This window comes from Rhinatrema bivittatum, chromosome 3, assembly GCF_901001135.1.
Source record: "Rhinatrema bivittatum chromosome 3, aRhiBiv1.1, whole genome shotgun sequence".
In the NCBI taxonomy this organism is placed as follows: domain Eukaryota; kingdom Metazoa; phylum Chordata; class Amphibia; order Gymnophiona; family Rhinatrematidae; genus Rhinatrema; species Rhinatrema bivittatum.
The window spans coordinates 29,320,715-29,335,244 of record NC_042617.1 but is presented as its reverse complement, the minus strand read 5'-3'; the positions used below and the strand labels follow the sequence as shown (position 1 = coordinate 29,335,244).

At 44.5% G+C, this 14,530-nt stretch overlaps 1 protein-coding gene across 3 annotated transcripts in view; it reads right to left on the bottom strand.

Moving 5' to 3' along the window:
* CDC42BPA (CDC42 binding protein kinase alpha) overlaps positions 1-14,530 on the bottom strand; it is a 563,297-nt gene that overhangs the window by 390,473 nt on the left and 158,294 nt on the right. For all 3 annotated transcript variants that reach the window (XM_029593037.1, XM_029593036.1, XM_029593038.1), the window contains exon 2: positions 5,815-5,906. In XM_029593037.1, coding sequence (XP_029448897.1) covers positions 5,815-5,906 — 92 coding nt within the window. The remainder of the gene's footprint in view (positions 1-5,814; positions 5,907-14,530) is intronic.

Here is a 14,530-nt window from a genome sequence, read left to right as displayed (position 1 = left end):
TTGGTTACTTGCCAGGTTCTTATGGCCTGGATTGGCCACTGTTGGAAACAGGATGCTGGGCTTGATGGACCCTTGGTCTGACCCAGTATGGCATTTTCTTATGTAACCCGATATGTATCAGTCTGGAAGGAAACTGAAAATGGCGCAGGGATTTTACATGATGGTCAAGAAAGTATCACTGGTTTGAGCAGTGACACATGGAACAAATTGTGTACACCCACAGTGGGTGGTAACCGAAGTTGGTAGGTGACAGGTCCAATACGTCTGGTCACATGGAACGGACCAATGTACCTGGGAGCAAACCTTTGAGAAGGTAACTTTAGCCGGATGTAGCGGGTACTCAACCAGACCTTTTGGCCTGGCTGGAATTCAGGAGCCGGGTGACAGCGGGAATCTGTGGCCTTCTTGGCTTGAGCAGCTGCTTGACGAAGACATTTATTTGTCTGATTCCAGATGATTTGCAGAGCATCAGCACTGGCCTGAGCTGCCGAAGAAGGCACTGACAAAGGAACTGGTAAGGGAAGCCGTGGTTGTTTGCTGTAGACTATAGAGACCGGTGAGGCTCCGGTGGCGGCTGCCACATGGGAATTGTGTGAAAACTCTGCCCACAGTAAGAATTCTGCCCAATTATCCTGTTGATTGTTAGAATAAGACAGCTGGAAGTTTTTCAGAGAGCGACTGGTACATTCGGCATGGCTGTTGGCTTGTAGATGGTGTGCAGTCGTCAGGCTGATATTAAATTCCAAATTTCCTGCAAATTGAGCGCCAGTAGTAAGCGACAAATTGAGGTCCTCTGTTGGAGGTGATATCTGTGGGAGAGCCATGGAGACGAAACGTGTTGGGGGAAAAAAAAAAAAAATGAGGGCACTTATATTTGCTACACTGAATGTCTTTTCTCTTCCACTAATCCTACCTGTTTTTCTATGGTCATATTTATCACTTTATACCCCTTGTATGTTACTTGCTTCCCTTATATGTTGTCTCTCCCTGCCCCCAAGGAGATCATGCAGTCACGGTGGGGCCGAGGGCAAGGCTGGTAGAGGCACAAAATGGGCCATCTTGGAGAAGCAGTCTATGATGACCCAGATTACAGTGTTTCCCTTGGATGGCAGTAAGTCTACAACGAATTCCGTAGAGAGATGAGTCCAAGGCTCATCAGGTGCAGGCAATGGCTGGAGAAGGCCCCCCAAGGACGGCCAACTGGAGGCTTCAAGCTGAGCACAGATGACACAAGAATCCACATAAGCACGGGTGTCAGAAACCATAGTAGGCCACCAGCAGAAACGTAGTAACCCCAAGGTCCGGGCGCACCCAAGATAACCAGCAAGTTTGGAATCGTGTGCCCAGCATAGGACCCTCTCTCAGAGTCGACGAGGGATAATGATTTTTCCGGTTGGGACGGTGAAGGTGGTGGAAAGACAGATGCAAGCAGAATCAATTTTTTGGCTGGGTTCTTCTTGAATGCCATCAGGATCAAAAGAGTGAGACAGGGCGTCCGCTCGGAGGTTCTTCTCCGCCGGACGGTATTGGAGCTCGAAATCAAACAGAGAGAAAAATGAAGCCCAGCAGGCCTGGCAAGTGTTAAGACGATGGGCATGCCGAAGGTGTTCGAGATTTTTGTGGTCGGTATAGACAGTGAATTTGTGCTGCGCGCCCTCCAACCAAGGGTGCCATTCCTCGAGGGCAAGCTTAATGGCCAGCAATTCCAAGTCTCCAATACTGTAATTCTGTTCTGTACTGGAGAACTTATGGGAAAAGAAGGAACAAGGTAAGAGAGTCCCTCAACTGAAGTGCTGACTTAGAACAGCCCCAGGACCAATCACCGAGGCATCAACCTAGACAACGAAAAGGCGACTTGGATCCAGGTGGCACAGACAGGGTCCAGAAAAGAAGGCTTTCTTCAGATTTTGAAAGGCAGTCAAGGCCTCTGGGGACCAATTTCTTGTATCGCTGCCCTTTCCAGTCATGGCCGTGAGGGGTGTGGCCAACACAGAGTAATTTCCTATAAAATGACGGTAGTAGTTGGTAAATCCAAGAAATCTTTGAAGTGCTCGTAGGCCTACTGGTTGGGGCCAGTCATAGATACCCTTTAGCTTACTAGGGTCCATGATAAAACCTCGTTGGGAGATGATGTATCCCAAGAATGGCAAACTGGACTTCTCGAATATACATTTATCCAATTTGGCAAACAGATGATTTTCACAAAGCCATTGGAGCACGGTGCGGACATCGGCCCGATGGAAATCTAGGTTCTTTGAGAAGATGAGGGTGTCATCCAGATATGCAACGACCCTGGTGTATAAGAACTCGCGAAAGATCTTGTTATTCATTCGTTGAAATACTGCGGGGGCATTGCAGAGTTCGAAAGACATGACAAGGTATTCATAATGTCCGTCTCTTGTGTTAAACGCTGTCTTTAGACATCTTCTGGGCAAATACGAACTAAATTGAAGGCACCCCGCAGGTCCAGTTTAGTAAAGACGGTAGCGCCCTGTAGGCAATCAAACAGTTCAGAGATCAAGGGTAACGGGTACGATCCTTATGGGTGATAGCATTTAGCCCACAGAAGTCAATACAAGATCTTAATAACCCATCCTTCTTGACAAAGAAAGAACCTGCTCCTGCAGGCGAGGTGGACGGTCGAATAAATCCCTTAGCTAAATTTTCCTGGATGTATTCGGTCATGGCTCGGGTTTCAGGTAAAGACAATGGATAAGTAATATCCCTGAGAGGGGTAGTACCCGGTAGCAGGTCAACTGGACAATTAAACGTATGCAGAGGTGGAAAGATGTTTGCTTTCTGCTTAGAGAAGACGTCCTCGAAGTCCCCATAGGGAGGTGGAAGACCAGGGACGGCTACTGCAAGGGGGACTGCAGACGAAGGCTCCACCTTCTTCAAACATTGTTGGCGAGAAGCAGGAGTCTATTCGGTGAGCTGTAAGGCTCCCCAGTCAAACTGGGGGGAGTGATGCTGGAGCCATGGCAATCCCAAGATTATAGGATGAATGGATTTCTCCAATACGAGAAGTTCAATCTCCTCTTCGTGGAGGGCGCCAGTGAGTAGCCAAACGAGAGCTGTAATTTGAGAGAACCGCCCAGGTAGTGGTTCGCCGTGGATGGAGGCAATCCACAGAGGGACTCCTATAGCATGAGTACGTATGCCTAAAAGGTGTATCAGGTCTTTCAAAATAAAACTCCCTCCTGCTCCAGAATCAACTAGAGCCATGGTTGGAAAAGGTTGGGAGTTTCAGGTTAGCGTGACTGATAAGGATAATTGAGGAGCTGGAGTAGTCGTACCTAAGCTCAGGACCCCAACCGAACTTAGGTCCGAAAGTTTTCCGGACGGATAGGACAAGTCTGGAGGCGGTGGCTGGAAGCCCTGCAGTACAGGCACAAGCCAGAATCCCTCCGGAGACGTTCCTCCGGAGTAAGGCGCCATGACCCAGCTGCATAGGTTCCTCTGACTTGATGGTAGACTGAACCCCACTGCTAGTGGGCTTCATAGTGGGAGGAGAGCGAGATCGCTCCATAGCAACACGTCGGGGTATCCAAACTTCATGGTGATGTTCCTGGAGGCGGTGATCAATCTGGCCTGTCAAGTCAATTAAATCCTCCAGAGAGGACTGAAGTTCTCGGGCTGCGAGGTCGTCTTTCAATTGGAATGAAAGACTGTCCAAGTAAATGGCGCAGAGACAATCCTCTTGCCATGCCAAATCAGTGGCTAGAGTCCAAAGCTCAATGGTGTAGTCGTTGAAATGTCTCTGACCCTGTCGTAAGCGTACGAGACAGTTACTGGCCACAGCCTGCCTGCCAGGATCATCGAAGGTCCGACGGAAGACTGTCACGAAGTGTGACAATTCTCGCAGGAGAGAATCCAAGTGCTCCCATAAGGGAGAAGACCACACCAATGCCTTGCCTTCCAAACGAGAAAGAATAAAAGTCACCTTTGTCAGTTCATCCTGGTAGATGGAAGGCTGCAGAGCAAACTGCATATAACACTGTTTAATAAACCCTCTGCAGAGACGAGGATCCCCGTTAAAGCAGGGTGGAGCGGATAGGGCCAGCAAAGCCCTGGTAGGTGAAGCTGCAGGCGATGGGCTGACTAGTGCAGATGTCGGAGCTGTGGCGCTTGCGTGAGTATCCAGTCAAGCGTGGAGACGTTCGACAGAAGAGGCCAATGCCTCTAGGAACCGCTGCTGGACTTTTATCTTCAAGGCCAGGCATGGCCTGGAGGGTGGAAGACTCTGCTGAATCCATGGTCTTAGTAATCTGTTGCACTGATGGTGGACCCTTGGCCCAAGGTGGGGTTGGCACTACCTGCAGGGCAAGCACTAGGGGTCCCCACCGTCAGGTGGCAGAGCAGGCTAAGAGACTGAGGCCAACTGGAGCTTTGCCAATACCAGCCCACGTTCCCCTTAGGTTGAGCCCTCAGGTGCCTGGGCTGGCTGGACTTAGGCAGGCCTCTGTGAGACATCTCCCAGATGATATAGTCAAGGGTACGCCAAGAACCAGCAGAGGTGTTGTAAGACCAAGGACGGTCCGGACGAGGCAGGTTCCAAAGACCAGATGCCAACAGGAACAAAGGAGGACAGGGGGCGTGTCCAGGTAAAGATTGGCCAAAGCCTGAGAGGCCAGGTCCGTAGGAGACACAGAGATTCCAAGGCAAGCTGGAGTAAGGGCAGGCGGCAGGAAGGCACAGTACCAGGAGCAGAGCAGAGGTCAGAGCCAGGAGATAGATCAGACGTAGTCCACACGAGGCGGAGGTCAAATAGCAGAGAATCAGTCCAAGCGTAGTCCAGGCGATGCAGGGGTCAGTACCAGAGAATCAGTCCAAGGAACAGACAAGGGAACACGCAGGGACAGGAACCGAAGGCAGGAACGAAGACAGGAACAGAAACCAGCAACTAGTACACGAGCAATCGTGGAGACCTGCTGCCAAGGCTGGTCCCTGCCTTTTATACAGAGGCCCAGTGATATAATCCGGGGCCGCGGGCTACTTTCCCGCCGTGGCCCCTTTAAAAGAGCGCAAGTTGCGCACGCGCACACCTAAGGCGGAGCCCAGAGAAAGGAGGGCATCAGCATCACTCCGCGGCCCGCACAGGGAGGCCTGCCGCGCACCAGGAGGAACCGTGTAGGAATCAGAAGCGGGAGAGGTGGCTGCAGGCACTCGGGGACGGAGGTATCTGCCCACCGCCGTGAGCGAAGGTGAACCGGAGCTGGCAGCTGAGCTCCCGGGGTGAGTAGGCCCGGGCATGGGCCTTGCATGGCCGGGACACGTAACACATCCTTAGTAATGTGGACTGGAGTAACTGGGCAGACAGGATGGATTATTGGTCTTTTTCTGCCATCATCTTCTATATGTAAGTATGGCCTGCTTTTAGTGCTTGTGCTTTATGGATACTGATTTTCAAAATGAATCCGCACATATGGTTTTCCCTTTGAAAATTTGCTGCAATGTACACAAACCTTTTTTTTCCTGAGAAACTGGTGGATTTACCTTTCTATTGGTTGTATTTCCAGCTTAAGTATATTCCTCTATTGCCATTTTTATTTCTAATATTAGTGCATGATTCTTGTCTGAATATAAAAGCAAAACAATAGCTTATCTATAGTGTTTTATTTCCTATGGTATCAAAATATCACAAAATGTCAGAAAAACAGGAAAAAGGTCCTTTCAGTACATGAGAAAATGTGTGCTACTAAATATCACACTGCTTATCAGTCATACACTCTTTGAATTCAGGTTCTAAGTGCAAACATAAAGAACTCGTACTATCCACATTGCATCTTCACCAGAACACAAGAGATTCCTTACCTCCCCAAAAGCTCCTCGACCAATCACCTTCAAGATTTCAAAGTCTTCTTTATGTAATCGCATCTGCTTCACTTTGAAAGTAAATGGTTTGGCTGAAATAAAGGAAAATCCCAATCACTATAATCACAATATTTTTATGAATGATTTCACACAGTATTTGAAAACAGAAAAATGGAACAAATAATTATGAACCTCGATCTCTAGTTAATGAAGCAAGTTGCTTACCAGTAACAGGTATTCTCTGGGTGCCATCACTGCTGAAGCCCGGTATTGGCACTGTATTACAAGCTCTCCAAAGTTCTCCAAACATGCTCTACTGAGCATGCATGGGAATTTCTGCACTGCAGCATGCTCATGGGGGCCCTTCCATTTTGGCATTGAATTTAAAATTGGGGCAGTCAACTAAAAGGGAAGGTAGATGGGTTTTTGTAAGGACCACATATCCTTGGAGAACACCTGTTACAAGTAAGCAACGCTGCTTTGTCTGAGCACAGGCAGGATACTCTATCCTCACATCTGGGAGTTCCTAGCTACAGGCTACCTTCAAAATATAAAAAAAGGGTGCAAATTAATACGTCAAAAGGCAAAAATGGTTTTGCTGGCAGACATTTTATATATTTATGCATGTATTTATTCGGAAGGCAACCTGGAAATAATAAAAATCAGCCCAGGGGAAATGGAGCTGAATTCTAGACTTCAAATAAACCAAGCAGGACAGATTGACCAAGCCTACTGCTGCGTCAGGAGTCCATATCCAAACAATAATGCAAATTGAAAGTGTGGACAGACCACCACATCACAGCTTTGCAGACCTCTTCCATGGAAGTTGATCTCAAGCAGGCCACCAGTGCTATCAAGGCTCCAATAATGAACCCTGACATGCCCACCCAGAGTCAGACCTGCATGGGCACAAGAGAGATGCAGTCCGCCATATAATTAGACATTATGTTTGGCTAGAGCAATACTAAGTATATTGGGATCAAAAAGGCTGGGTGGGCTTTCTAAGGGCTTCATTCTGGCTCTGGATGGAAGGCTCTTGTGCAATCCAAACTGTGTGAACATGTGGCTTAGGGAAAGGTACTGGAAGGACAACTCATTGATTCAGGTGTAAATCCAACACTTAGGTAGAATGTGTGTGCTGAATCATCCTATTGTGGAAAAATGTTGTATAGGGCACAAAAGTCACTAGGGCTGGATCTCATGTCTGCGTGAGAAGTAACCGCCACCAAAAATATGACTTTCCAGTGAGGAACGTCAGCTCAAAGGAACCTAACTGCTCAAAGGGAGCTTTCCTCAGCTGAATTGGTTCCACGTAAAGGGCCCATGATTCAGAGGGAGACGATGAGAGGCTTCAATGGAAGCAAGCCCCACATACATTGAACTAAAGGCTGTAGAAATGAGTCTACCTCCTACATGGTAGTGATAAGCATCAATTGCACTAAGGTAGGCTGGATAGGAGACTTCAATAGAAGCAAGTCCATGTAAATCAAACTAAAGGTTGAGATGTAGAGATGAGTTTACCTCCTACATGGTTGGCAGGAAGCATCAACTGCACTAAGATGGACGCTGGAGCATTCAGCAGCATGCACAGTTTTACCTTCAGTTGTGCGCAAATGTTACTCCTGATGCAGCAAGGAGTTCTGGACACAAAAATTGTGCATGCAAAATTCTGCATTCTGTTTAGCAACCTCGCTTGAAAACCCCATGCAAATGAAGATGTTATTGATTACACACCCAATGCAGAGAGGTGCATTGACTTAACTCAGATTTTCTTAGTGCTGAAAATGTTATTCCAGATCAGAGGTCGAGTAAAGTTTCCAGTGCTTGTATCAGTGTATGGGCAGAAGTTGAAATTCCAACACCAGGACCTGTAATCAGGATTTATGCACAGAAAACATGTTTTGCATTCACAAAACATGTTTTCTGCACCCAAAACATGCTAGGGACCTGGTAGTGAGGTGAAGGAATTTTGCCTGCTTCTATGTAATGAGGATTGGAGAATTCCGAAACTTGATTGATTCCCTGATGGAAAACTCCCAAAGGTGTGGGAACCAAATCTGTCTCAGCCAATAAGAGGCAATGAGACTCACAGTCCCTTGGTCTCTTCTGTTTGGGCATATACATGCAAAAGACTCTCCCCCCCCCCCCCCCCCCCCCCCCCCCCCCCCAATTTAGGAAGATGGCATCAAAGGCTAGTTTGTCCTGTCACCCTCTCCTAGAAAAGAACTGAGGAACCTTTCTGTTCACAGGGGACACTAATAAACCTACAAATGTTACGCAGTTGTGTAATATCCAAATTGCAACCCCTCTGATCAGGGACCATTCATGCTGTTCCAGGACTCAACTGAGTTATCTATTAGGATACTGTCCTTGCCCGCCAGATAGAGGTCATTTCCTGCAAAATGGCCCAAGCCCACATTCTGACACACTCTGGACACAGAAGATAAGCAGAGGGAAACAGGATCCTGTTTAAGTAAAACAGTCACATCGTCTGAATTAGAATAATTTTGTTGGCCAACTGATCCCTGAAAGGCTTTAGAGTGTTTCAGATCGCCATAGCTCTAGAAGATTTATAATGTAACACTTTTCCTAGCAGACCATAGACCATGGTGCAGAGCCCATCTACATGTACATCTTAACCCAAGTCGAACATGTGCATAATTATGGTAATTTGGGAATATGGAAATTAGAAAGGCACTCCCTTGGCCAAATTCCCTTCGAGTAACCACCAGGTCAATGAGTCCCTGAGCTGCTGCGTGAATTGGAAACTATCTTGCATGGCCTACATCCACTGAGCTCGTCTCATGTAGAGATATACCAAGGGTATAACATGTACTGTTGATGTTATAATGCCCAACATTGTCTGCCGACTCTTTTTTATTCCTTCCATCATGGACACTATTGGTTATCCTTTTTTCTGAAATGAAGACTTTTGCCAAAGTTCTGTTTAGTAGAGCTCCTATAAACTCTAATTGAGAAGATGGGCTTAACTGGAATTTTAGGAGTTTATAACGAACCCTAGAAATTCCAATACCTGGATGATTTCGTTCACTGATTCTAGGGCACCTTTTTGAGATGTGATTTTCATCAACCAATTGTCCAGATAGCGAAACACATGCACTCTCAGACAAAGTTTTGAAGCCACTGCCACTAAGCATTTCGTGAATATATATGGTGCTGACATTAAGCCAAATGGCATTTCCTAATACCTGTAAATATCCCTCTGTAAATTCTGGGCACCTAGCCAGTCTATTTTTCCAGAAAAGGGATTAAGATGCCTAGGGAAACCATCTTGAACTTTTCCTTCACTGAAAATTAGCTGAAGGCCATTATGTCTATGTCTGAAAATACTTGGAATAACATCTGCACACACTTTCCCATGGTGGAAAGGAGAGATTTTTTAAGTAGCAAATCCTGATGCTGAGAGGCAGAACAAAAGCTTCTCAGTGGGCAATCTGGTTGGGTTTCAATAGATATAATCTATATCCATGCCAAATTATGCTGAGAACCTAGCTGTATGAAGTTAAACTGGACCAATAGTTTATGAAAAACCTCAGCCTTCCTCTCCACCTTCCCCCCAAACCCAAGCTGGTTCTCTGGAACAGATACTGGAATATTGACTATGTTTTCTTGGATACAGTCAAAAATCGGACTACCAAGGAGTAAGTTCTCAACTGTTTAGCTTTTTCCAGAACAGATTCAACAACAGATCAGTGAGGCAGTGTTGTTTATCGATTCCGGGAGCCTTCTGGACTCATACACAGAGGTTAGCAGGTTGTACAGAGAGGGACATCTACCATAGTCTCATCCGTACATCCTTCATGACATCATGAATAGGCACTGCCACAATGTCCTTAGGGGCACTGAGAAATTAGAGGATGTCAAGTAACTGTGTCCTGGGCTCAGCCCCTTTCTCTTACTGAAATGGAATGGCTGCCTTGACATACTCAGCAAGGGAGAGGTCTTCTGGTAGAGACCTACTTCGGTCTTGTGAAGGAGAGGGGTCTGACCTGCTTATTCCTTATCAGAGTAGTCTTCAGATCCATAATCATACCCTCAGGATTGCTCAGACTCCAAATCAGAATGATAAGAAGATATTGCCTGAGTTGGTATCTGACTAGCCGTCAAGGCTTCAGAATTCCTCTTGACTGCTTAGATCTAATCACCGATCATCAACTGTGTTTCGGTAAAGCTTTTTCCCCTGATGCATTGGAGACTGACCTTGGGGGAGTAGGAAGAACTACCTATGCTCCTGCAAGCCTCTGCACCAATTCGATACCACTACGGACCATCAGTGTCCAAGAGTGGTTGAATTCAGGCTGCACTGATATGGATGTCATCGATGCTGGTGCACAAATGGCAGCAAGCCTTTGGTTAACCACCTCCTGCACCATTCTTTCCAACTCCTCCTCAAAAATCAATAATGCCAAAACAGCACAAGAATCGGGAAGAGTAGTGACATCTTCCTGGATCACCTAAGGTGCAATAGTGGCTGCACCTGTGGCGCCTGGAGACCAGTGCAATTCCACAAGGTGCAAAAGGCCCTGTCTATTGGGATGCTTGGGACAACATAAGGTCTTTTCCTGCTCCCACCACTGTGCATCAAAGATTGAGGCTGATGATGCCTTTGCTCAATATTAAATCCTCCCAATATTGGACCAAAGTAGCAGAATCCTTCACTTTCATTGGATGGGAGCAGCTAGAAGATCGCCATCTCCCTGGTCCCTCTTGCTGCTTGACTTTAGATGATTAATGTCCCCTCAACAGGGCTGACCTTAAGGGTTGCAAGAATCAGTCATAGTGGGATCCCAGAATCCTGCCTGTTCCTAGCCCCCAAGCTGATGAAAATGTATTGAATTGGGGTGGGGACAACATGGCAGCATGGGTTGCCCCTATTCCCCAACCCAAGGACAACCTCATGTCTCAATGTCAATGCATCACTAACCTCTGGTGCAGCTCTGGGTCTTTCAATGCCAGTGGATTAGATTTACTTGGCCTAAAGATTTTTTCCACAAGTTTCAAGCAGGTGCAACGGCCTCAGGGTCAACTGTCTGCAGGTGCTACATCAAGAGACATCGTGACTGGCTCCAAGGCACAACACACAGACAATATGAGGGTCAGTCACTGATATCATGAGTTTGTACTGATGCCATTTGCTAAACCTCTGGTCTTCACTTTTTGCAACATCAAGCAAAAAATAGCTAAGGCAAAATCAAACTAAAATCTCAGAACAAAAAAGGCCACCTGAAGCTCTCGATGTACTATGCCATGCAGAAAGCTGGTGCACCAAAATAGAATACAATTTTTTAAAAGCCATAGCTATGGGATACTAAAGGAAAAAGCCAAACTAAGAGGTGCCAAATTTGTGAAAAAAGTTGAAAACTTTTTTTTTTTTTTTTTTTTAGAAAATTACTTCAGCATGAGTAAAGCGAGAGCAGAGAAAAGCATCTGTTGGGCTCTGTGGGGAAAAAAACGAACTAGAGGATCCCCTTGCAAGCATGGGAAATCCTGCACACATTCAGTAGCACGTTCAGAGAATTTTGAAGACCTTGTAATACAGCTCTGATAATCGGGCTCTGCAGTTGGCATCATCCAGATGTGAGGACACAGTATCCTGCTTGCTCTTGAAAAATACAATTAAATTCCATTTTCAAAAGAAAGTTTTTAATTTTATATGGTTTTTTTGCATACCAAGTCCCATAATGCTGTAAGGTTCACATTCCTGAATCATGGTTGTGTTAACAATCTAAAAAAGTGTGTGGAAAGCATAAGTGGAATATATATATATGGCTTCTGTCGGTCAGTCGGTCACACTATTGTGTCTGTGGCTGCCCGGTGGCTCCCAGAAAGTGGAAGGTGCAATGTACAAGGACACTATACTCTATCTGCAAAGCGCTGTTGCCAACATGCGCAGACAGGCAGAGACACATACACAGGCTCCCCCAAAAAACACATACAGGAGAAGGCAGCCACACAGGCTGTTGTTGACCAGATCACCCGAGTAACACCGGGAAATGTTTGCCAATGTACTCTGTCTGCAAAGCCCTGTCTCTCAAGATCCCACACACAGAGACAGACAGGCCTAGACACATACACACAGGCACATAACAAGCTCGCGCAAGTGTACAGAAACAAACAAGTGCACACAAGCTCGCATACAGACAGGCACACAAGGCTCCCCCAAATACACACACACACAATAGGCACAGGCCCCCCCCATACACACAGGCTGTTCCAGACGAGAAACACTGGGCACTTTTCGCTAATTAAAAATATTTATATTTACAGATGTTTGGTATTGTTGTTTTGCCTGCTTCAAAAAAGCCAAGCCACAAAGCTGTAACATGCTGATAAGCTCGACAGCATGGAAATGAAGTGTCCAGGTCCGCAGATCCGTCTTGACTATTTTCCTTTACAATTCCATCAAAAATCGCTAACTGAAGCTATGAGATTACAAAGTGTTGTAAAGAAAAGTGGAGCAGTGAATGTGTTTATTTACATCCCAATGCAAATGGTTAGTCAGCTTGTGCCATGTGGGGCTGCCCATGGCATTCTTAACTATTACAACAGTCACGCACATTGTGAGCCTACACAGATGCAAATTATGACAACAATATTACTATTAATTAATCTAGGCCAAAGATGGTAATAGCTTTTTGAGCTCAGGTGCCGTGACATACCAAATACTGTACTTACAGTTAGCAGGCTTACTGTTTATCAATGTTAGTGAGGCTTATTTATTTATTCTAAAACATTCGCATTCCATACAGCTGGGAATTGCACCTCCTGAATGCCAGCATTAACTGTCCATAAGAGTCATGTAAAATAGTCACTTTTTTTCCCCCAAACTGAAGATTTGATCTTTCTGTTTGACCCATGGTCATAACAGTTTTGTCTTCCCAGTGGGATTGGGTGACAAGATGCTAAACTGCCCTCAATCTCAACCAAAAGACCAAGAAGGGACCATGTTCTGCCCCATCTAGTGGTTGCTGGAGTATATTGCATCTAATTTCAAATCATGCTCACAACATTCCCTTACTACAAGTTACTGAAGTTAAATAACCTGTTTATGTTTAATAAATATTTCCACTTCCTGTAATAACTATACAGATAAAATTCATGTGACAGCATTTACCCTGCAGCAATGTGTTTGTGAATTCCGTGGTTTAAGGTTTTTGAAAGGAAAAAATATAAAGCATGCTTTTCACTAAATTTCTTAAATATACTAATGTTTTTAGTTATTAAGCTCATAGTCTACCTTTCCTTAAACATACACAGTGGAGATTAATATAACAGAAAAACATCAAATAAAAATAAAAAAGTAATAAATAGATGCAATAAAACAAAATATGAAGTAACATGACAACATGCAAAAAGCCAAATAAGCTAACATCAATTAACTAAAAACAATAAAACTAAACATTAACATACTAAAAACAAGTAGGGTAACACCAATTAAATTTTAAGCAACAAAATTAAACATTAAATGCAGCAATGAACTCAAACAATCAGCATAATACAATTAGCATTAAATGAACACTATCTAGTCAAAATGGTCAATCAAATCTGGACATCACACTAGAATCTTTGAAGATTTGTATCTGTTGAATTTTCAAGTGTGCTCTAAACAAATCAAGCAACACAATTTACAAATACATTAAACTGATTGAAATTGTAAATTATGCAGACTGTTCAAACAGACTATCCAAACTAAAACTATTCATCACAGCAACACTTTCCTACAAAAGTGTATGCTGCAAATAATCAATGCAGAGTCCACTTAACAATAACCCCACACAATGAAACCTGAGTTTGCTGCTGCTACACCTAGTGCAATCACTTTATTCTCCTGAATAATCCAGCAGTTTAAGCCAATGCATTCTTTTGCTCCCCAGCAATTTGTACACATTTTTATCAACTGTAAAAATGCAAGAAAGCAAAATTACTACTCATCCTCGTCTGCCCCCACTGCAAGAAGACCAAAATAGCAGCCTTCAGCTCTGGGGTACAAGCTGATATTGTGCTGCTGTCAAGCCATAAAAGAAAATGAATAAAAATCATGAAGAGATAATCAAGTTTAAATTTCCCAAGGGAATAATGCCGGATTCAAAATGTACAAGTGTTTCATTTCATGTGTCTGGTAAATAGTATTTGTTTCAATCCTAAGATTTATTTTTACGAACCTGAGCAATATTTCTTTACACGACACAGAAGTAAATACATTCTTACAACATAAAAACCACAGTTTCGCTACATAGGCTCTTGTTCTCACCACCTAAAAACTTTTTTTAATGTGCTTTCGTATGAAACAGTATTCTTAGACAGTTGATACATCTTATTAGTGAACAAAAAATAACCTCTCAGGTTTTCCGAAAAGTTTCAAGCAGTAACTGAGAGGCCCCAAAAGTAAACGTACAATAAAATAATTGTTTTTTTCTTGGACTAATAAATATGACATGACAGACTCCTAGGTAGCCAATTCTTCCTGAAGTTAATTCATCTGCAAAGTAACATCTTTAGGATCTCTGTTAATAAGCTTACTTTACCATCTACACTGACTAAAACTTTTCAGTCACTGCAACCGCTTATATTAGATACGGTCAATTACTTATACTTTCTTCCTGAGGACTCTGACTGATTTTTCTTTTTCATGTATTTGTATTCAAGTCTACCAACAAACATCTAGGCCATGCCTTGCATTTTTTACCACACAGAA